The sequence below is a fragment of the Vipera ursinii genome (genome assembly GCF_947247035.1).
Source record: "Vipera ursinii genome assembly, chromosome: 1".
Lineage (NCBI taxonomy): Eukaryota > Metazoa > Chordata > Lepidosauria > Squamata > Viperidae > Vipera > Vipera ursinii.
In genome coordinates this window covers 229,110,338-229,134,661 of record NC_139512.1, presented here as the reverse complement: position 1 = coordinate 229,134,661, position 24,324 = coordinate 229,110,338, and the positions used below count along the sequence as shown (strand labels likewise).

Genomic DNA, 24,324 nt, shown 5'->3' with positions numbered 1-24,324 from the left:
TGGCATTCAGGCTACCAAGTCCTGAAAATTCTGCTTGAATGAGATGCCAGCAGATTCTATGTTCATGCACCTGTGCCCTCTCTGAGGCACCTTTTCAAAATGGAATTGGAAGTATCTGCCTAATTATAATAAATAAGGAACTTCCATGAGAATGACACTGAATTCATAGAAGTAAAAAAAAATCTTTCTTTCTTTCTTTCTTTCTTTCTTTCTTTCTTTCTTTCTTTCTTTCTTTCTTTCTTTCTTTCTTTCTTTCTTTCTTTCTTTCTTTCTTTCTTTCTTTCTTTCTTTCTTTCTTTCTTTCTTTCTTTCTTTCTTTCTTTCTTTCTTTCTTTCTTTCTTTCTTTCTTTCTTTCTTTCTTTCTTTCTCCTTGCTGTGAAAGAACAATTCTGAATGTATAGAAAGTAGCTATGTGTATAGCTTTCGTAAAGCTAGTTTTTCTGAATTAAATGGCATCTCTCACGAATCTAGTTTAACAAACTGATTGGATCCAATTGCTGAGGTATAACTACTGTATATAGCCAGGCCATACGGAACAATGACATAACATTTACTTTTTGTAAGCATGGGAATACAGATAGTCCCCAACTTAAAATAGTTTGTTTAGTGATTGTTTGAAGTTAAAACAGCACTGAAAAAAAGTGATTTATGACATGTTTTCACACTTATGCCTGTTGCAGCATCCCCATGGTCGCGTGATCAAAATTCGGGTGTTGGGCAACTGCCATATATTTACGACGGTTGCAGTGCCCTGGGGGGGTCATGCAATCACCATCTGTAACCTTCCCAACTGGCTTTTGACAAGCCAAGTCAGTGGGGGGGAAGCCAGATTCACTTAATGACTGTATGATTCACTCAACAACTGCAGTGATTCGCTTAACAACTGTGGCAAAAAAGGTCAGAAAATGGGGCAAGACTCCCTTATTTTCCTTGCTTAACAACGGAAATTCTGGGCTTTTGTGGCCCTGAATCGAGGACTACCTGTATTGTGTTGTTGTAGTGTCATAATAATTACCCTTCACTGATGCATGAAGTCCATAAAGGCATCTGAGGTTATCAGTATTGGGGTTTTAAAAATGTCATAAGATCGAGAAGCTAGAATACTGGCTATGGGTACATGGAAGGTAAGCCTTAAATTGTCTCAGATGGAATCTGGTAGGATATGAAATTGAGCCTGTCAAAATCTGGAGTTTATAGTCTTCCCCCGAACTTAGTTATATTTTTATTGATACATATAGGTTATTTTTGTTAGCTTAGGCTTTCAGTTGAGTATTCATGTATACATTCACTTAGAACAGGAACAGGACATTATACCTGATCCAGACAACACCAATTGTATTTTATGTACGCGTAATATATTCTTATATCCTAACAAACTTCACTTGTATTAACTAATTAGCTCTGGGGGTGTGTGGATTGGTTACTGTCCCTACCTGTTCTCCAACAAAATTACTGTACGTGAGAGAAATGTGCCTGCAGGGAAGTATTTGAATATTCCGGATATTTGCCCATGAATACTTACTAGTAAATATTCCCGTGATATATGTGGCTGTATTTATTGCTTCTGGTTCTCGGGGAAAAACAAAATTATAAAGTTACAAAACTGGAGTACAGTATAAGTTAAGGAACTTTTAAACATATTTGCAAAACAATTGACACCAGAATTATATAAAAATATATGAGTGCTAAACAGGGATTTCATTTCCTTTATGAAATAGAAATCTGTGTTAACTATATTAAGCAATGATATTAGGAATGAGGTGAAAGACCTAGTAAATTATACCTTTTTGGATGAAACAGTTGCCCAGTAAAGTACTTCTACTATTAAGGGTGCTTAGAAGTATTATGATTCAAGCTCAATCAACATTTCATTTTTAAAATATTTTGACTCTTGATTGTTTATTACTGAATCAAATATAATAAAGGAATGTGGTGGGTTTTTTTGGAAAACGTATAATACAGATGTTCCTACTGTAATTGTGTACATCAGTGTTTCTCAACCTTGGTAGGTTTAGGGTGGCTGGACTTCAACTCCCAGAATTCCCCAGCCAGTATTTCTGGCTGGAGAATTCTGGGAATTGAAGTCTATCTGCCTCAAATTTGCCCAGGTTGAGAAACACTGGTATACATGGATCAGGTTGCTTATTTAGCCATACTTTACATCTCCAGAAATATACCAAATTATTGTTACATTTATAAAAGCTGGCAAAGCTTCTGGTCTGGTTGGCTACCTCAGCTGTACATAAAACGGCTGAGTTACAACACTTCATTTAGTGACCGTTCAAAGTTGCAATGGCATTGAAAATAACGACTTGGGACCGTTTTTCACAGTTAAAACCATTGCAGCATCCCTGTGATCACATTATAAAAATTCACATCCTTGGCAATTGATTCATATTGCTTGTCCTGTGATCCCCTTTTGTGACTTTCTGGCGAGCAAAGTCAATGGGGAAGCCAGATTCACTTAACAACTATATTACTAACATAACAACAGCAATGAGTTACTTAATAAGTGGCAAGAAAGGTCGTAAAATGGGGGCAACACTCACTTTAAAAAGTCTCACCTAGCAACAGAACTTTTGGGCTCAATTGTCATAAATCGTACTGTTGGATGTCTGTAATGATGCCTTTTAAACGAAGGCATTTCCTATTTCCACCAAAGGGTGTACAACTGATATTTTTTTAAATCCCATTTATATCCCGCCCTTCTCTGAAGACTCAGGGCAGCTTACAATCTAAGAAGCACAAATCAATGTGCTTAGCAATAGCCTTCATTCTATGTATATGCCTGCTTATTAGGGCTTTCACACACACCCCAAGCGGCATTATTACAAAGTCAGCTTATTGCCCCCAACAATCTGGGTCCTCATTTTACCTACCTGGGAAGGATGGAAGGCTGAGTCAACCTTGAGCCTGGTGGGATGCGAACCTGCACTAATTGCAGGCAGCTGGTGTTACTTAAGGAGGCATTAGCCCACTGCTCCACCAAGGATTTTGAAGCCTAGCAAAGGGTCTGCAGATGGCAAAAGCTCATGTCTGATTTCTTTTTTAAACAGTCATGCAAAAATATTGATAGGGACCTTGGCACATAAATTGTAGATGATATCCCAAGGGCAATGATGTTACAAATGTTCCTTTTCCTCTTGGGTCAGTTTCAGTTGGCTGACAAGATTCAGGCTTCAACTTCGCAGATTTTCACAGGGAATGGTAACCTTCTAGATCCTGGTTAACATCTATTGCAGTGTAAGAGCTGCTTTGGATAGTCAGATGGGCAGCATATAAATTTAATAATAATTAAATCTGCATGAAGCTACTGAGTGAGTTCATCTGTAGGCATCCAGACTGAGATCATCAAAATGCAGATGAATCCTGGGCCGAAGAGACAGTGTAGTAGTGTAAGTTTTGTTTCAGTGTGTCAGCCTTGTAAGATAATCCAGGCAGGAAAGACACCCAGAAGTCCTACCTCTGACTTTATTGTAAGGTTACATAAACAGATTCTTTCAAGTCTGAAAGTATGTCTCTTTCTTCCCTCTTGCTTTTACAATCCAAGACACTAGGGAGGGACTCTTCTGAGAGGTTTACCATGTCCGCATTCGTTCTGTGGACTTAGCTGCCTCTTATCTAACCATCATCTAGTCTGCAGCTCTTAATCCTGTCTCCTTAGGCCATGTTCTGTACCAGCCTGTTACCGGCCCTGCAGAAAAGGCAGGGACAACCCCTTTTACAAGAAGGCAAGAGGCTGGAATTACGCCTGCCAAATTTATTACCACAAAAACAAACGGAACAAGACAAACCAAGAAACAGGAGCTTAAAGAAACATGAACTATCCAAGCGGTTGCCTTCAGCAAACGAGCCCTCCCCACACATTCCCCTTATATATTCAGGGCATGGCTTCTCTCTGCCTCCTTCCGAGAAGCTCCATTGCCTTCCTCTGTTTACTCCTAATTGACTGCCTCCTGCGTCGGGCGTTCTTGAACAGGGCCAGCTGTGGGTCATCTTCATCCACGCTGTCAGGCTCACACAGCTGGGTCTCCGTGGTGACCAAGTGGGAGGGGCCTGGCTGAGGGCTCTCATCAAGCTGTCCAATCCCCTCAGCAAGCTCTTCAACACCTCCCTCCTCCTCCTCTGAGTCGTCCGACCGAACTGCCGAACCCACAGGCTGACCCTGAATCACAACAGGCCAGGTGTAGGCAGCCTTGGCTCTTTTATGAATCGTGGACTTCAACTCCCAGAATTCCTGAGCCGGCTGGCTCAGGAATTCTGGGAGTTGAAGTCCACGAGTCATAAAAGAGCCAAGGTTGCCTACCCCTGCCTTAGGCCATTCTGATATACCACTACACATTGTCTGGATCCTAACAGGGTCTGAATGAGGAGGAGCAACAATCTTAAAGTAAAATCCTAAAGAGATCAAGTGGCTTTGTATTCCTTTACAAGGATTTACTATCTTTAATTCTTGATAGCTACACCTCCCTCAGTGGAACCTGTATGTAAATTGGGGGTCTTCCTAAAGTTTCATTAAGTGGAAGCTTTGGCCACGAGAGTCTTTGAACAAATCCATCTCGTACACCAATTTTTTCTTTCCTACATAGGGAGGCCTTTTTTATGGTTATTCATGTCTTAGTCGGCACCTGTTTGGATTACTACAATACACTGTACTTGGAACTATTCTAGAAGGCCATACAGAAGGTTCAGGAATGTGTTAGCGTAAGAGGTTATGAGCATATTTGTTTTGCTCACTTAACACCACTAGTATGCAAATTGCACTAGTGACCAGATGCAATTCTGGGTGCAATTCTAGGTGTTGGTTGTCACCTATGTTGCCATGAAACTGTGAAGGTTTGATTCTATAAGCAGCCCCTGAGCAAGGTAGATTCTGAACCTGTTCCTTGCTAAAAAAAAAATTTTTTAACAAGTTATGTGGTTTGTTTTTCCCAATGAGAATGCTTGGTAATTTTGGGGGTATGTTATTGTTATTTTATTTTTTCCATTTTGTAAGCTGTCTAGAGTTTAATTTGTGATTGAGATGGCCTTTAAGTCTGGATGGAAGGATGGACGACTAACGACCAATCTTTGATTATTTATTTTACACAATCAGGTTTTATAAGAGGTCATTAAACACAATATTGAAATGAAGAATGGTGGTATCATCGAATGTAGACTGCAGTGGAAATTTTTAATATTTTTTTGTCTAAATACAGATTTGTTCCTTTTAATTAAATTAATAAGGGACACTGTAACCTTCCTTTCAGCATTACTATACATAGAGCCAACTATATGTCTATAATGAGGCCTTATGAAACCCATTAATATTATTTTATTTTTAATTTGATATTGGAACTATTGATCTGCTTCATTTGACAAACAGAAGACAATAGCTGAGGTTGAATACAGACTATTTTTATATTCCAAAGCTGAGGAAATGTTTAACCTGTGTTCACTGACATCAAAATAAATAGGGTTATAATTGAAATTAAAACAAGACTGAGAATTCTAGAAAAAACCCACTACTGTATTGAAAATTAGAGAGATGCATTGCCAGTGTTGGAGTACTAAGTCAGACAGAGAATATTGTCTGCATACATTTTATTGTATCTATTCAGTACTCTTAAAATGGCAGTTTCCAATCTATACCAGATTTGGATTTTACCTGTGTGTGTGGTACCAGTAAGATTTAGTCAATAACTCATGTATAAGTGCCAGGTTTACGGAAAGTTCCTTTTGAAAAGTATTTCTTAACCAAGACACCAAGAATGACTGAAAAATTTTACATACATTACTTATTGTTGTCCAAAGAGAATGAAGTTTCTTAGATTCTATTTTCTTAATCCGTGTGGTTAGATAATCTATCATTTTAAGAGGGCCAAAATCAAACAATATTTGGAAGAAACATAACTTATTCTGAGTATGACAATCACAATACAAGCAATTTGTTATATTTTCTCCCTGCTCTGTCCCCTTCTTTGAGTTCATATATTTTTTTCGGCAGGAAATAGGTTTAGTGAGAAATCTGCTGTAGAATGACTCACACTTATAAAGACTGGATAATGCATATGTAGAATAAGTACGTCATAGATGTGTTTTTGACATGTATTTTATCATTGCTGGAAAGCTTTAATAATTAACAGAAATTTATTTATTTATTTATTAGTTTTTATAAACCGCCCTTCTCCCGAGGGACTCGGGGCGGTGTACAGAGGAAGGAAGAAGTATACAGACCGAACAATAAAATAATAAGAAACACTAATGAACACAAACTGGGACCCCAATTAACGCTATCATGCCAGGCCAGCCTGCTGGAACAAAAAAGTTTTTAAGTCGCGACGGAAGGTACGGAGGTCAGGGGCCATCCGGATTTCGGTAGGTAAGGTGTTCCAGAGGGCTGGCGCACCCACTGAGAATGCCCTCCCCCTGGGGGCCACCAGCCGACATTCCTTGAGCGGTGGCACCCTGAGGAGGCCCTCTCTGTGGGAGCGCACAGGACGGTGGGGTGCTGACATCGGCAGAAGGTGCTCCCGTAGGTAGTCCGGACCCATGCCATGTAGGGCTTTGAATGTCATTGTTAGCACCTTGAACTTCACACGGAAGGCAACCGGAAGCCAGTGCAGCGCACGGAGGAGAGGTGTGATATGGGAGTATCGGGAGGCTCCCAAGAGTGTCCGTGCCGCCGCACTTTGCACCAGTTGAAGCTTCCGAGTGGATCTCAAGGGCAGCCCCATGTAGAGAGCGTTACAATAGTCTAGGCGAGATGTCACAAGGGCATGGGTGACTGTACGTAAGGAATCCAGGTCTAGATAAGGCCGTAGTTGGCGAACTAGTCGAACCTGGGAGAAGGCCCCCTTGGTCACAGCTCCAATGTGGTCTTCCAGGGAGAGCTGCGAGTCTAGGCGGACACCCAGGTTGCGGGCCCTATCAGCAGGGGGAAGTAACTTGTCCCCAATGTTAAGCAGTGGGACGTTCTGAATCTCCTGGCTTGCCGGTACGTACAGCCATTCAGTCTTGTCCGGGTTCAGTTGAAGCCTGTTTCTCCCCATCCATTCCCGGACCGCTTTCAGGCAGCGGGACATCACGTCTAGGGCATCACTGATATTGTTAGGAGTTGAGATAAAAAGCTGGGTGTCATCAGCATACTGATGGTACCCTACTCCAAAACTGCGAATGATCTCACCCAGCGGTTTCATGTAGATGTTGAACAGGAGAGGCGAGAGGACCGACCCCTGAGGGACTCCGCAAGCGAGAGGCCTCGGGGTCGACCTCTGTCCCCCTGTCAGCACCGACTGCGAGCGACCCTGGAGAAAGGAGGAGAACCAACGCAGAACCGTGCCTCCCACTCCCAGTCCCCTGAGGCGTCGCAGCAAGATACCATGGTCGATGGGATCGAAAGCCGCCGAGAGGTCTAATAAGACTAGGACAGAGGAATGGCCCCTGTCCCGGGCTCTCCAGAGATCATTCATCAGAGCGACCAATGCCGTCTCCGTGCTGTAGCCCGGCCTGAAACCCGATTGGTACGGGTCTAGATAAACCGCTTCATCCAGGATCTGAGGAAGTTGGTGCGCCACCACGCTCTCAACAACCTTCGCAAGGAAGCGAAGATTGGAGACTGGACGAAAGTTATTCAAAGAGGATGGGTCCAAGGTGGGCTTCTTGAGGAGAGGTCTCACCACCGCCTCCTTCAAGGCGGTGGGGAAGTGACCCTCACTCAGAGAAGCAGAGATGACCGCTAGGAACCAGCCTCGTGTCGCCTCTCGAGCTGCATAGGCCAGCCAGGAAGGGCACGGGTCCAGTAAGCATGTGGAGGAGCTCAACCTTCTCATAATCCTGTCCACTTCCTTAGGAGTTACAGGATCAAATTCTTCCCAGATGACGTCGACAAGACTGTCCATGTCTTGTTCTTCCATCTCAGCCCAGTTGGAGTCCAGACCAGTTCGAATCCGAGCGATTTTATCCAGCAGATATTGACCAAATTCCTCGGCTCGACCCTGCAAGGGTTCCTCCCTCACCTCTTGGTTTAATAGGGAGCGAGTCACCCTGAACAAGGCAGCCGGGCGATTATCTGCGGACGCGATGAGGGTGGAAAAGTAGTTGGATTTTGCCACCCTTATCGCAGCGAGATAAGACCTGGTGAGGATTCTTAGTCGCAATCGGTCGCATTCGGATTGACTGGACCTCCAACGGCTCTCTAGGCCCCGTCTCCGACGCTTCATCTCCCGGAGCTCCTCGGTGAACCATGGGGCTCGCTGGGATCTGCGCCGGGTCAGAGGCCGCAAGGGTACAACTCGGTCCAGAGCCTCCGTGGCTGCCTTTTCCCAGGCTTCCACTAAGGCTTCCGCCGAGCTGTGAGCAGGGGGTGCATGCGAGTCCCTAAGCGCTGCCTGGAACTTATCAGGGTCCATTAGGCGCCTAGGGCGGTACCATCTGACTGGCACCGTGCACCCACGGTGGGGGGTGGCAAGGGGGAAGTCTAGCCGCAGGAGGTGGTGATCGGTCCATGACAGGGGCGTAATAGTTGGGGCACCCCCACCGACATCATCACGCCACCGTCCAGACAAGAACACCAAGTCTGGGTTGTGGCCTCTCTCATGAGTCGGCCCAGAAATTATTTGCAACAGGTCCATGGCCGTCATGGAAGCCATGAACTCCCGAGCCAGTTCGGACGATCCTCCCAGGGACGGTAGATTAAAGTCGCCCAAGACCATGAGTCTTGGGAATTCAACCACCAACCCTGAGAGGACATCGAGTAGCTCGGGTAGGGCCGCCGCTGCACGATTAGGTGGTAGGTACGCCAGCAGCAGACCCAACTGCGCCCCTGGGCCGAATCTCAGTAGGAGAGACTCACACCCGACCATCTGAGGGACGGTGGTCTCTCGCGGGCTAAGGGATTCCCTGATGATAACTGCCACTCCCCCGCCCCTCCCATGAGCCCGGGGCTGGTGCAGTACCTGGAAACCTGGCGGGCAGAGGTCAACCAGAGGAACACCCCCCTCTGGGCCCAGCCAGGTTTCCGTGATGCAGGCCAGGTCCGCATGCTCACTCTCCACTAGGTCACGAATGAGGTGAGCTTTGTTAGCTGCGGACCTTGCATTCAGGTAGACCAGCCTTAGCATGGGAGGGTGCGCACCTTTGCTCCCGGGTCCTCCGGGGGAGAACAGAGGGTCGGAGCGTCTCACCGCCTGTACAGAGCGGAGATGACACTCCCGGTGACGATACGGCCCTCTGTCTGTGCACCTTCTGCCATTCCCCACCATCCTAGGGATGGGACGTTTGTCAGTACGCCACTGGGTGTTATCGGCGACTGGTCCTCGTTGTACGCCGTCGCGAACGGCCGTGGGCCTGGCATGCGTTATGGTGGCTGGAAGGCGTGCCTTTCCCGCGCAACCATAGTCTTCTCCCTCCCCCCTCCCTAACCCCACAAAAAACTTAACTAAGAACTTAATCAGGGGCCTCTTGTTGGGCTTATGCTGGAGGCCCCTGACCCTGCCTGGCCATCTCTCAGAGGCCCAGTGGTTGGGCCCGTCATCAAGATTGGATGTGATGCAGGCGGGTCGCACCCAGGAGAGTGGGGAACCCCTGAGGGCGTGCAGTGCTATGCTAGAGTATTGAACGAGCATAGTCACAGGTGGTTCCGGGAAGGCTGTCCCCTGGATGGTGAATTTGCAGGAGGGTCGAGTCGGGTAGGTGCGTATCTGGATCGTCGCCCTGCCACTGCCACTTGGCCGGGCGAACCCCCAGAAGCAGGCCACTCCTCATCCTCTCACGATGGGTTGTGTCTCTGCTTCCGGAGGTGGTCCAGAACGTACTCTGGGTGAGGCATACCCCATAGAGCTCTCACCTCTATGGGGTAGCAGGTGTAAGGCCCAGCCACTCTGCCACTGTGGCTAGCACCCAGGCCCGTTATGTCCTGTGGGGAGAGAATGGGCAAAGATGGGTGAGAGTGGGCAGAAGGCAGGATGGAGGGATCCATTAATTGGCGTCAGCTCCGGTGGATCAGCCGCCCCAAACAGTTCCCTCCCTGATCCTCTGGGCGTTGTTCCCAGCCGCAGTTCCATGGCCCCTATTGGTTGAGGACCGTCCAGAGCGTGGCCTCCCAGAGGTACGGGAGTCCCTGGTACTATTGGTGTATAAATATATAGATGTGCAGTTTTTTAAATATCCCTTTAGGATAGGTACCAGGGTTATCTTAGATATACGGTTCTATATTATTTATAAAATGAGGCTGAAGATAGTTGTAACTAATATTAACATTTTAAATGATGGTTAGTACCAATAATAAGATGAAAGAGACAAATATTTTTTTCTGTCTGATTCTTCTTTGGGAGGACATTTCCCTATGCATCTATTGAGGTAAGTAATTTGCAGAGCGGATTTGAGTTTCATTACATAACAACGACTAGAGATAATAGATTTGAAATTTGTACTACAAATGTGGTTGCCCTTGGAGTCACTTGATATTGTAGAGCAAATTTCAGCTTGCCTCTTCTTGAATTAAAGAAAAACATTCGGCATTGCAAGTCTGTTTATGTGGCAGTGGCATTTTTTTTCACTAAAAAGATAGTAAATATACTACAACTTGCCCTTTCTTGTTTTGAAAAATTGGCAGCTGAATAGGCATAGCTGAGTTTTGCATATCAGAAGTTGCTTCATTACAAGCAACATATGTGAAATGTCTCAGAAGTCAGCAGAATCAGAGAACATCTGTATGTTTTTAGATAGATTTCCCCCTTTTTGCAGCTTCACACAGTGTTTGTATCAAAATACATCCTTGTTTATTAATCTGTTAGTGGCACAAAAGATACAAAAGGCCTATTTTTCAAGTCTACTATTGTGATAATGAATTTTATCATTCATTACCTGAATGTTGTATCTGAAGATATTGTTTTCATAAATCAACTGAAGGAAGTAATAACTTAAAGTTTAAATTGGGTAGGTTAGGGATAATAGTGTGTTAATTGCAGGGCTTGGACTTTTTGCTGATACCTTTGATTGAAGACGCGGTGGCTCAGTGGGTTACGACGCTGAGCTTGTCGATCAGAAGATCGGCAGTTTGGCAGGTCGAATCCCGAGTGCCGCATAGCAGAGTGAGCGCCTGTTACTCGTCCCAGCTTCTGCCAACCTAGCAGTTCGAAAGCACGTAAAAATGCAAGTAGAAAAATAGGGACCACTACGGTGGGAAGGTAACAGCGTTCCGTGCGCCTTTGGCGTCGTCTAGTCATGCCGGCCACATGACCATGGAGACGTCCTCGGACAAGCGCTGGCTCTTCGGCTTTGAAACGGAGATGAGCACCGGCCCCTAGAGTCGGAAACGACTAGCATGCATGTGCGGGGGAACCTTTACCTTTACCTTACCTTGATTGAAGATCTCTTTAAAAAAAAAATCAGTAGAGCTTTCCACTACAAGGAATTATCAGCCAAAGCATACTTCAGCCAGAAACTGAGGAAGAATTAATAACAACGACAGTAATGATAGTAATAATAATAATGTTGGAAGGGACCTTAGAGGTCATCTAGTCCAACCCCCTGCTCAGGCAGGAAACCCTATATATTAGGGTAATGTCTTTAATGATTGGATGAATGAAGGTGACTAAGCTGAAATGTATGATGATTATCATTAGGAAAAGGATGATGGCTAAAAATTATTCCACCCATTTTAGAATTTGAAAGCTATATTTCCTTAATTTTGGGGAAATTTTCAATTTCTCTTATCACTAACTAGCGTGGTTAGAGGCAAGGGCTTTTTGGAGTTGCAGATATGGAAAACATCTGAACATCATCGTATTTTTCATTCCTATCTTAGTTCCTTTTTTTCTGATGGTTGTTTCCCCCCACCTATGTCTTTCTATCACATGAATGGTCAGGATTCTCTTTAGATAATTCGGGGAGAAGTTGGAGTGAGAAGATAGGGAGAAATTGAACTATTTATTGTGCATAAGCATTTTGAAGGTGGGGAGGGGAGGGGGAGAGGAAGAGAAACGAGAAGAGGAAGAAGAAGAGGAGGAAGAAGAAGGAAAGAGAAAAAGAAAGAAAAAGAAAGAAAGAAAGAAAGAAAGAAAGAAAGAAAGAAAGAAAGAAGAAAGAAAAAAGAAACTTGTATGCAGCCTTCCTCTCAACAACTCTGGGTGACATGACAAAGAAACTACACTAAGCATTAAAACATAAGAGATATAAAAAAAGTTGGCAAGCATGATGAAGCAGGGAATTTCATTAGAGTAAGACAAGTTCATCATAAGATGTAGTTTCAAGATATCATCATTTTGAACCACCCTCTCCTCAAAATGTTGCCCACCACTTACTTACTATTCCCACCTACAAAAGGCAGAAGAGGTGTGAGGCACGTCTTGTTAATTGTAAGATATCCAGAGGTAACGTTTTGGAATGACAAGGGATTCTGATCTCAGCCAGTGACTTCTCTTTGTGAAACACTGGAAGTTTCCACTCCTCTGCCTTTCCCTGGTGATAAAAACCTATTTCCTAAAACCTAAATCATTCTTTTTCAGAGAGAAAATTCTGTCTGGGACCTGAAAAGCTGAAATGTAGGGCCCATTTCCTCTGAAGTAATAACCTTCATTATTTCCCTTGAAAACCTATCCCATATTCAAAAATAAATGAAGATCGCTGTTCACATACTGTCCTCTAAAACCAGATTAAATTCTTTTCTTTTACAGGCCGGACCTGGTAGACATGAATACTGTTGCTGTTCAAAGCAACTTTGCAAATTTAGAGCATGCTTTTTTTGTAGCTGAAAAACTTGGAGTTGCCAGGCTTTTGGATCCTGAAGGTGAGTTGATGAATTGAAAATACTGTTGATTGACAGGCTTCAAAAAGCTTGATAGGAAGCCTGATGTTATGGTATCTGTATTGTAAACTTTGCCTGTGTCCACTTGTCCACTTTAGATGTCGATGTCTCCTCACCAGATGAGAAATCAGTAATCACTTACGTATCATCACTTTATGATGCATTTCCCAAAGTACCTGAAGGTGGTGAAGGCGTCAGTGCACATGTAAGTTAAGAAACTAGTTTTATACGCTCGGAACAATTTTTAGGCAGAAATACTGAAATGTTAGTCACTGAAGCAGTAGGGTGAGCTTAAATGGACTCCAGAAGATGGTAGAGGACAGGAAGGCCTGGAGGAACGTTGTCTATAGGGTCGCGATGGGTCAGACATGACTTCACAACTAACAACAACACTGAAATGTTATGTAAAGTTAAGAGTGTGGCTGTTTCATTGGGGCTCAAAAGTTATATAACTGCTAGTTCCTGTAGAGAACAACTTGAATAACAATAGGTCATTGATAGTACTAAGAAGTGAGAACTCTCCCTTTGGTCGTACTTCCTCCATGCAGGGTAGTTGAGTCCACTTCCTTTTTCAGATGCCGCGTTCTGTTGGGTTTACCTGATATTTAGGCTGTTGAGTAGGCCATTTTGAAATGAGTCCTCATGGACATGATGCTGATTAAAGTGTATCTTGAAATTAGCAACTAGGTTTATGAGTAATTATGGGGACCTCTTCTTCATGCCCACCCATTAGAGCAGCATTCCCCAACCTTTCCAGGTTGACAGCCTGGGGAAGGGAGAGAAGAGGGGGTGGTTTTGTGTGAGGGGCTGGCACGCATGCATGCACACAGCTTCATTTGTGTGAGCAGTGAGTGGAACTGCAAGCACCGGTGCCGGCCGCTTGCATGAGTCGAGTTGTGCACATGTGCACGTCAACCCACCACTCACATGGCCTGGTTGTGAATAGGTCATGGCCCAGCAGTGGGCCACGGCCCACAGATTGAGGACCCCTGCAGTAGAGTATAGCCATGTCTGGAAAAAACCCTAAAGGCCTGATGCAATAGAGTTATGAAGTTAAAAATAGGTCACTAGGGCAGGGGTCCCCAACCCCCAGTCCGTGGACTGGCACTGGGCCGTGGCATGCCTGAAACCGGGCTGCACAAACAAGCAAAGCCCCATAGCAGGATGCAGGCAGTACCACGCCCCCTCCAGTCCACGGAAAAACCTCTCTCCATGGAACCGGTCCCTCGAAATCAGGTGAACGGTAGATAAGAGAACTAAAATCAGATAACAGAAGAATACATGGGTTACAAGTACATACAGGTGCTATAAAGGAGAACTTAAGAGTGGGCAAAATCTCATACTGGGTACGGGAGAGAAGGAGAATTTCAATTAGGAGCCCAAGAGGTATAGGCCTGGAAGATGCAGTTTCTGCAGTGGTATTCAAAAATTGCTTGCAAAGAAGACTTTGCCAGTTTAAATTGCAATTTTTGCTATCACTTTAGGACTAAGTTAGATAGACCTGAGATGGTTGCTTAGCTATAATGCAATAGATACAATTGACAAACAAAGTCTTTACAATTGGTGTGCTACTTTATTGCTTCTCTTAGGATGTTGAAGTCAAATGGATTGAATACCAGAATATGGTGAACTACCTCATCCAATGGATTAGGCACCATGCCACAATAATGATTGACAGAGCATTTCCAAACAATCCTGTAGAACTCAAGGTGATTTTTTTTCCTTTTGTTTATATTGCCAGAATACAGTTTTTAAAGAATATTAGGTACTACTCCTTTAGAGTAATCACCTATTCATTTATAGTGATCTGCAAAACTCCCATGTCCTTTAAATTACAGAAATGGCAGTGCTGGAGCATAAAATACTTGATCAAGATTCAGAATCTGCCCAAAGCCAATTCCCACACAATAGAGAGTGGGTACAGGAGAGAGTGAAGTAAATTTGCCCAGTACAGCTCTTCTGAGAACTTAAGGGGTTGGCATAGTTTGCACTGTTACCCGTCCCTTGATGTAAAAATGCTGGAAGCTCTTATGTCAGAGAAAACGTTAGGTTAAATTTCTTCTTCCCTCTCATGTTATTTTCCCAACAAACATAATTTTTATGCATGAAGTTCTCACCGATGGATTATTTTCTATCCTTATCACATGTTCCTGAGATGGGTGGCTATATAAATTTGATAAATAAATAAATCCTCAGTCAATCTACTATTACGTGGCAAATGGAAAAAAACTGGGTTTCAGATCAACTATGTATAATCAGTGACTTTTGGATATTAGAATCTTGGGAAGGAGCCACAAATCTAAACACAATGTTCATGTAAAGATTAAGCAACCAAGGGCATCTCCCTGGCTTGGAGGCATTAGAATGCATTTTTAATCTGAGGCTGCGCAAGCCACTGCCACACAAATTTAATGGTTTGGATTCTTGTCCAGTTCATAAAAGAGACATCAAACAGAATTCTGTGCAGCACTTAACTATGGGGATTACATCCAGGAGTACCAGCGGGTAGAAGAATATTTAAGTTAACCTTGGACTTAAAAGAAACAAGATTCCAAGGGAAAGCTGAATGAGAGACATACGGTTTAATTCTCTTTTTTTCTTGTAAATCCATATATTTTGTTGTTGATATTAAGTAAATTAGACAATTTGGTTTCACAGTGATGAGCATGGCAAGTTTTTATGAGCCTTAGTAGACCAGAATATCTGTTTGCTTTCCTTTAGGCACTTTATAACCAGTATTTACAATTTAAAGAAACAGAAATTCCACCAAAGGAGATAGACAAATCAAAAATCAAGCATCTATATAAATTACTGGAGGTAAGCTACATTGTGTGGACTGCTACAGACTGGATTTATTTCTCGTTTTTGTGCGTGGTTTCTCAATTTTATGCAATTATTTCTTGCCTTCAAAGGTTTGGATTGAATTTGGGCGTATCAAACTTCCTCAAGGCTACCACCCAAATGACATTGAAAAAGAATGGGGGAAGCTAATTATTGCTATGCTGGAAAGAGAGAAGATGCTTCGACCAGAAGTTGAAAGGTGGGCTGATTATTTGTTTTATGGGCATGTTATCCCTACCTGGTTGAAACTGCTTAATAGGATGCATTACATAATAGGCAGAGACGCTTTAAACTTGAAACAGGCAGTCAAAATTTCCTTTGTAGAAATGAATTGTCGGGTGAGGCTCATTAATTGAATATTGCTTTTAAATTGAACAGATATCTGTACTTACGCTTAATTTTATTCATATAATTATCAAGCTAGCTTATGCAGAGTTCTGTTTAAATAGCAAGTATGTAACTATAACCTTGTCTGATATTTTGCCCATCAGAATTCGGACAATTATTCCAGTTGTCAAACGTTGCTTACAGTAAACAGTTTTCTCAAGGTTTATGTTTCAGTCCCCAACCAACGTTTGAGTAGATAATCATTTTTTTATTACAGTCACAGACCAGCAAACAGTAGTTAATACTTTCTGAAGTTTGTCAGGGCATTTATAGGATTGAGTTGGCTGCCACCATCTTTTTCTCAGAAGCCTCAAAAGTGGCAGTTACCCCATCTTGGTGACCCCAACTGAGATGGTAGACCAAGTCTCTTGGAAGAGCAGTCTTGGTAGATTGCCTCAGAGCTTTATACCATGGTATCTGCTGAAGGAAATTCGTACCGATGCCAAGGACATTGTGTACCATGAAGTCAAAGCAAACAGGCTGACTCCCCAAGGCCACGTGCAGTCTTGGGAATCTTTTCAGGACTGCTTGAGCCTCCTGGATAATTACCAGAATTCGCATTATGTTCCCTACTATTCTGATGCAGAGAAGAGATGAAAGTTGTACCCTGGACTTATCTGTTCATCTTATTTTTCCTTTGCTTTACAAATTTCCCATTAGACCACCATTTTGTGGACAACATACTTTTGAACCCTAGACCTGGATATATGCTATTATGCATAGAAATTCTACAGTTTTGTTGTTTTAATCATTACAATTGTGTAAACTAAACTAAATTTATGTGTGGGAAAGACATGAAATTTGACCTCTTTGCAAATATTTTTTCAGTGAAATCCCTCTATTGGGCATATACTACGGACATGGGCATTTATATGGAAAATAAAGGGAGGGGATATTACATATTCATTATGTAACTTGAGTACTTGAGTCAGAATCATAACATAATTACACAATTATGTCATTAGCATGGTGACATGAACATTATATTTCCTTATGTTATCATGCAAGTACTACAAATGCTTCTGGCTGGACACAGTCAAAATTGAACTCCCCACCCCCACCACTGCCAATAACCTGCTTCTGAGCATCCCCAAAACATTCATCTTTGGAAAAATGCTGAATTAAAGGGTAACCTCTGAAATACTTAAAGTAGCAAAAAATTGGAGGGGAAGACTAGATACCATCATTATGCTTGATATCTGTTGCTACTGCAATATCCCTTTTGTAGAAAGTAAACCAGCAAGGGGTTTAGAGATTAGTTATTCTCTAAAGGCTCTCTCGGATTACACAACCTAGAAACCTTTAGTTTGCCTTTTGATCTCTCTGACTTTGTCCAGATTTGCTTCCAGCTTAACGAAGCAAGAGAGCAAAGGCCTCACCCTATTCATTCTGGGCTTTGTTTCTTCTTTACATGGTAACCAAAGGGACCCCCACTTCTGTAGGCTAACGATTTGCTTCAGTATATATTGTGTTTATTGGGAAAACAAAAAGTTAGGGTAATCTGTGGTCATAATTGGTAGGAAGAGGACTTGATAGGCAGAGAGGGGAGGGACCTTGCTTGAGGTTTGTGGGGGGAAATGGATTAGTTTGATGGGCCAGCTAGAAGTTCCTCATCCCTGATGTTCATGGAAATGGTGCTGTGTCTCAACCCAGGTGTAGTATTTTTTTCTCCCATTATTAAGTCCATCATTTTCATCTTGTTGGTCTTATCTAAAGAAGTTTCTGTTATGAGGGGAAATTAGGAAACATTATGTTTAAGAAGAGACATGTAAAAAGGCTTCGCTAGATACGAGATGTGAGCAAAGAGTTTTGAGTTTTCTCTATCTTTGCTTTCATAATTTTCATATATGGTAAGCCTAGTCTTAAAAGTTTAAAATAGCATTAATATAAACTGGGGGTCAGTTACAGAGTAGGGATTTGTTGAACAATAAGATTCATTATAAAATAATCTGCTGTTAAAGGAAGTGTAGTGCTGAAGGAGAAGCAGCCTCAGTTTCCTTGACAAAATAAAGACTATAATAAGGGTAATAATAAACTTAAAAAGAATTCTAATGGTGGGATTATAATATTGATACTCCTTGCAAGGAAGAAATCAGAACACCTGATGTGTGGACTGGCATTTTGCTTCTACACGTGCAAAATCTTTTTAATGCCAAACAGTCAAAATAAATATTTACCACATTTTATAGAAAAAAATATAGCAATTAGTGTCCAATCTTAGCCACTCGCTAGCCCATTGCAAAAATAACCATTGACTCTGCAATTCTGATCTTTTTATCCCAATAAATGCACAGTGAATCTGTTTAAATAGAACAAAAACATTTATAAATACATTCTTAATTTGAATTCTCTGCATAGTAGTTTGTGCAAGATGAGCTATAGTCCTGGTCCTGTTTTGGCTGTAATATAAGCATAGCAGGATCAAAATGAAGACAGACCATTGGTGTCCCATGTAAAAGCAAATATGAGTATAATGAATAATTTCATTTAAAAAAAATACAACAACTCTATAAAATGACTATTGATCTTTTTTTTTACAACTTGGAGTTGCAGATCTTTAAAAGTAAGATCTGCTTATCCTGCCCCATATCAGTTAGGTTTCTGAGATTGGATGACAGTTACTTAAAGGTATTTGGCACTTTTCCTTCAGTGTTAACGCCCTAATCATTCTGATTAGTCGCTACTTGTACAGACACTTAAAGCTGGAGAAGCCAAGCCCACATTGGCATATATAGCTGAAGGCAACATCTGAAGAGGAATCAGAATAATATTTACAGGGTTTTGAATATGCACACTAAAGTGTATTTAAGGATGCAATGGTGGAACTGCTCTTAAAGCTAACTCCTTTCTGATAGCTGTGCACATTTGCAGACATTCTGCTTTTTTCAGTTTTCAAACAACCAAGAAGCTTTTTGGCTATGAAAAATGAATGCTAACAGTTATGGCTACCAGAGTAGTGATTCTTTTAGTAATAGCACTAGTACCCGAACAAGCATTGATTCTAATGAAAACTTCGTATCTGTTAACTGTGGTCCCACTCTTGTTAATTCGTGTATAAGCTTCGGCAATGGTCCAGTGGAAGGATCCAGGTAGGTTTTGATATTACATTGCAGAATTTGGTTCGATTTTATTTGGTAACGGTTAATACTTTATTGTATAGAGAAAGGCATAATCAGCTTTATGGGATCTGTCTTAACTTTGATGTCTTTAGGTTAGATATGCTGCAGCAAATTGCAAACAGAGTTCAGCGGGACAGCCTGAATTGTGAAGACAAGCTAATGCTTGCTCGAAATGCTATGCAGTCAGTAAGTAGTTTTGAATACCTAGGTTGTTTTTTTTACTTTTTTTCTATATTGAAAAACCTATGTGGATTATTGGATAAAAAATAGAAGGACAGCACCTTTGTTTACATCTTGTACAATTAGATATTTACCCGATGGCCAAAACAAATCACACTCTATGGCTTCAGGCTTTGCATTTTTAAAACAGGAATTATGATAACCGTTTTCAGAATTATTTGGGAGATGAGAAGAATTATCTGTACTTATTAATAGCTCATTTTGGAGTACCATAGACATCTGTCATATGTGATCATGCATGCAATGAATTGACTAACAACATGATCTCCTTTTGCATATTATGCCACCTTTCTGGATTAAAAACATTTTCAAGTAGTATAAAGCTACTGTTTTAAATGCTTCAATCTCTGTCTGTGTCAAGAACGCATTGGGAACATATATTCTAAACACTTTTTTTAAAGGAATACAGTATATGCTTATTACAATTTCACTGCAGTTTTGAAGGCTGTCAGTAAACTTAGAGGAGGTAGAGAGTGCTCAGGAATATTGTATCTGCCAGAAAGGAAAAAAACAAATGCTAGATGTGCATTAGTGTTAATAGGCATTATTATTTCAAGTTAAGACTATGGAATGTGTTCCCACTATACATCCTGAATTTGATATTTGTTTTTAGTGTTCAAGAATAGGTATTTTTGAAAATATATCAAAAATCAAGGAACTTAACAGTCCTGTACAAGTAAATGTCTTGTAAGAGATTATACTTTTCTTTTTTGCATTGATAGCTGCCTTATGAAATTCACTTATGGTAAATTTAAATTTGAAAATTTCAGGAAGCATGATGGCTCAGTGGTTAAAGATGCTGAGCTTGTCAGTTGGAAAGCTGACAGTCTGGGCTTGAGACCCAAGTGTTACATGACGGGGTGAGCTCCCATTACTTGCTCCAGCTCTTGCACACCTAATTTGAAAGCATTTAAATGTGAATAGATAAATAGGTACCATTTCAGTGGGAAAGTAACAGCATTCCATGTGCCTTGGCTTACAGTCATGCTAACCACTTGACTGGCTCCCTTAGCTAAGAAACAGGGGTGAGTACCGCCCCCTAGAGTTGGAAATGATTGGACAGGGGAAACCTTTACCCTTCCCTTTATGGTAAATTTTGTCTGGTAAAATGGAAAATCCAGTTGTCTCATGTTTTATTCATTAAAAAAAAAGCCTTTGTATCTATTCCAGAAAATAAGCAATCACAGCTGCTTAAGCAACCTTTTACAAAGCATTTTAATATAGAAAATAAAGTTAATTAATCACATTGATGGTAGTTTTTCGAAAGAGTTCTGTACGTTCAGGTACGTATTTCTGTTTATCTAAATGGGGAAGCCACTATTTAATTACACTACTGTTTTTGGAGAGAGCAATCTATATTGACATTTTGGCTTGATGTAATAAATAGTTGATGGTCTAAAATTCAGCTGTTACAGATATATTTCATGATAATTGAAATATATACAACATATTTTTCAGACATAAACATCTAAAAGATAGTAAGCATAATTATTGTCTTTCCCAAAAAGGTTATTAGTGTAGAAGAACATAAGTATCTCATGAAGAATTTATTTTCCAGTTAAATACATGTGTGAATTTTTCCCCCTGTTTAAACTTAGGATAGAAAACGATTAGAAGCAGGCCTGCAGTTCCAGAATGAAGCTGAGATTGCAGGCTATCTACTTGAGTGTGAGAATGTTCTTCGCCAACAAGTTATGGATGCCCAGATTCTTACTGATGGAAAATATTATCAGGCGGATCAATTAGTCCAAAGGTATATACGTTAAGGTTGCTATTTAGGAATAGGAGCTCCTAGCTTGTTTCATGCCAGTGACTTTTCTGCTCTTAGCAATTTCTGCAACTTTAACAGAAATTGGATTGACTTACTTAGGTCTGTGTTCAAGTTGTTTAAGCAATTTATTTAAACGATGCTAATTTTGACTTTAATTAAGATATCCATTCATGTATGCTAGAGCTAGAGAGTGATTTCAAAAGCAGTGCATAGATAATTCTGCTTTAAGGTCTGATTTCTGAAACCATTTCAGCTGCCCTGTAGCCCAGGGTAAGATAATTCTATCATATAAAGATAAGTATTGTTTAGGATATCCTGTATTCAGCAGGTGTCTAGCAATGTCTGGCTACTTTTATGACACACTGCCAGTTAACGTAAACATATATAAATGAGTGCTTCTGTAAATCAGGATTGGACAACTTTTTGGCTGTAAAATCTTCACCAGATCCTAGGTAAGGCCAGTACCAGCAGGAACATTGCCATTGTCAGTCTTTTTGCTGGATAAAAAAAATATCTCCCATTTCTCCTTTTTTTTCTCAGTAAAAGCCAATTCCCTGCAGCCTACCAAGCTGAGACCTCATGTTAGCGAGAGCACAATCTGCTCTGGGTGTTTTCCAGGGCCAGACGTGGCTCACCTATAACGGGTTGACTTTTACTATCACGTGTGGACTAATATTGCTACCAGCATGTAGAACAGCCTTTTTGATGCTGTAGGCATTTTTTTCTCATTAGTAGCCATGTGGTTTGATTCCTATTTTTATGGTCACTTTTGCACTTCCTTCTCAAAGATGCACAAGTGATGTCTTAAACAAGCTGTCCTTTTCACATGAGAAGAGCATGTTTCCTAGCATATTTAGGAATCGCGTTTGAGATGAAACTGATTATACAGGCTTGCTGGTCTAGTTATGTGATTACATTTTACATCCAAAAACATACAGCTTGACATTATAGCATGAATGCATCAATTTTTTTGCAGTGCACAAAAGCCTTTATTGGAACAAATGGATCTAACTCTTTTACTATGATAGTTAATTTAATTATTTAATTCTGATTTCTATTATTATTTTTGACCGATGTTGTTCACGAAAATTCTGAGGCAATATCTAGACAATTTCTATGGTGAATGCTTTTGTCTGTTTTAATGTAGGGTTGCAAAACTCCGAGATAACCTTATGGCCTTAAAAGCAGAATGTTCTTCAATCTACAACAAAGGGAGAATATTAACAACAGAACAGACCAAGATGATGATATCAGGAATAACACAAAGCTTAAACTCAGGATTTGCACCGAACCTAAACCCTAATTTAAACTCGAGACTAAATCAGGGTTTGTCTCCTTCCTTGACCTCATCCAGTCTGACGTCAGGTTTATCATCAGGTTTTTCCCCAAGAGTGACGCCAGCAATCACCCCAGCATACACTCCGGGCTTCCCACCACGGTTAATTCAAAGCTACATAACTGGAGTTGACACAGGCGCACTTCAAACACTCAAATTGACACACATTCGGAAGCCTCTGATGAAATCAGCTTTCATTGATCAGAATTTAACGGAAGAAGAAGTCAATATGAAATTTGTCCAGGACCTCTTAAGATGGGTGGATGAAATGCAGGTAACATCTTGACATCTATGGTCTTCATCTGCACTTGATCATTTTTTCTTATTTATTCAATGGATCAAGTTTATTTTTTTTTTAACTTCTCCTTTAACAGGTACAACTTGACCGAGCCGAATGGGGTTCAGATTTGCCAGGTGTTGAAAGCCATGTTGAAAATCACAAGAATGTTCACAAAGCTATTGAAGAATTTGAATCAAGTCTTAAAGAAGCAAAAATCAGTGAGGTACAGCATAAAAACACCTGGTGATTGGTACATATTTTTAAAAACATGCATAGGTTTTAACTTGTTGTATAACTGTACTTGGCTTAAAGAAGAATCACTTGGTTATATTAATTAAATGACTAATAAGAAATGCATAATCCTCCCGTTAACTGTTGTGTGTCTGGTGGCTTTTCTTTTCTTTCTTTCTTTTTTTTTTAAAAAAAGAAATCTCTAATTCAGTTTGTTCTACACAGATCCAAATGACTGCTCCCCTCAAACTCAGCTATGCAGAAAAATTGCACAAACTGGAAAGTCAATATGCAAAACTCTTGGTAAGATCATTGTCAAGAAGTCCAGGTCTCAGTGGGGTGTTCCTTAGCAATGTAAGCAAAATCAAACTTTGTTTTTTGTCTTCTCAAGAATGCCTCTAGAAATCAGGAAAGACACCTTGACACCCTTCACAATTTTGTATCACGTGCCACTCGGGAACTTATATGGTTGAATGAAAAGGAGGAGGAGGAAGTTGCGCATGACTGGAGTGAAAGGAACACAAATATAGCCAGGAAAAAGGAATATCATGCCGTAAGGTTTAGTAATATGTTAAAAATAAAACTGAATGTATTCTTCCCTACTTGCTTCAGGTTTCAAAAGCTGCTTCTTCTTCTTCTTTTTTTTAATTTGAAAGGATCTGATGAGAGAACTTGACCAGAAAGAAGAAGTTATTAAATCAGTTCAGGAAATAGCAGAACAATTGCTCTTTGAAAACCACCCTGCCAGATTAACTATTGAGGTAGGTTATTAAATCTGGCTTTAGAAGCACTTTTTGTAGTATTCCAAATTTAAAGCAACAGTTTTAAATAACTTTCTGCAGAATTGCAGCCTCCCTCAATTGGTTGTATGTTTGTTGTATGTTCTAACACCAGCCTTTCCCCCTCCCCACCCCGGCTTTTGTTGAAAAAACCTTGGGAGAAAATTCATATACAATCTTGTGACGCTGTTTCCTGTTTAGTCCTCTACTGTATTTCTGTTTCCAACAGTAGTCAGTAACGGGCATCACCAATTTCATCTTGTACACATTAAAGCTCCTGATAAATATTTATGACTTGGTTCCACTGCTCCATGTTGTGTTACTGCTGCATTGCTGCACGTAAACTTTTCTTGCAGTAATACATTTAGTTGAGTGTGAAAGGTTATATGACTCAGTGCATTTGTTAGTCTTTAAAATTCAGCATGACACCTTGCTGGTGTCCTAAAATGAATGAAACAAGATTACAAAACGTGGCCCTCCTGTTTAGGGTTCCAACTAAGCCCATTGTGATTTCTTCCTGAACTCTTCCTGATTTTCTTCTATTGGATTCTG

At 41.2% G+C, this 24,324-nt stretch overlaps 1 protein-coding gene across 1 annotated transcript in view; it reads left to right on the top strand.

Moving 5' to 3' along the window:
- Window positions 1–24,324, top strand: part of DST (dystonin) — a gene marked incomplete at its 5' end in the record, with an annotated part of 334,605 nt that overhangs the window by 136,335 nt on the left and 173,946 nt on the right. Inside the window, 12 exons of the mRNA XM_083349122.1 lie at window positions 12,658–12,770; window positions 12,887–12,993; window positions 14,378–14,497; window positions 15,510–15,605; window positions 15,701–15,828; window positions 19,228–19,321; window positions 20,974–21,128; window positions 22,294–22,756; window positions 22,857–22,985; window positions 23,219–23,296; window positions 23,385–23,546; window positions 23,650–23,754. Coding sequence (XP_083205248.1) covers window positions 12,658–12,770; window positions 12,887–12,993; window positions 14,378–14,497; window positions 15,510–15,605; window positions 15,701–15,828; window positions 19,228–19,321; window positions 20,974–21,128; window positions 22,294–22,756; window positions 22,857–22,985; window positions 23,219–23,296; window positions 23,385–23,546; window positions 23,650–23,754 — 1,750 coding nt within the window. The remainder of the gene's footprint in view (window positions 1–12,657; window positions 12,771–12,886; window positions 12,994–14,377; window positions 14,498–15,509; window positions 15,606–15,700; window positions 15,829–19,227; window positions 19,322–20,973; window positions 21,129–22,293; window positions 22,757–22,856; window positions 22,986–23,218; window positions 23,297–23,384; window positions 23,547–23,649; window positions 23,755–24,324) is intronic.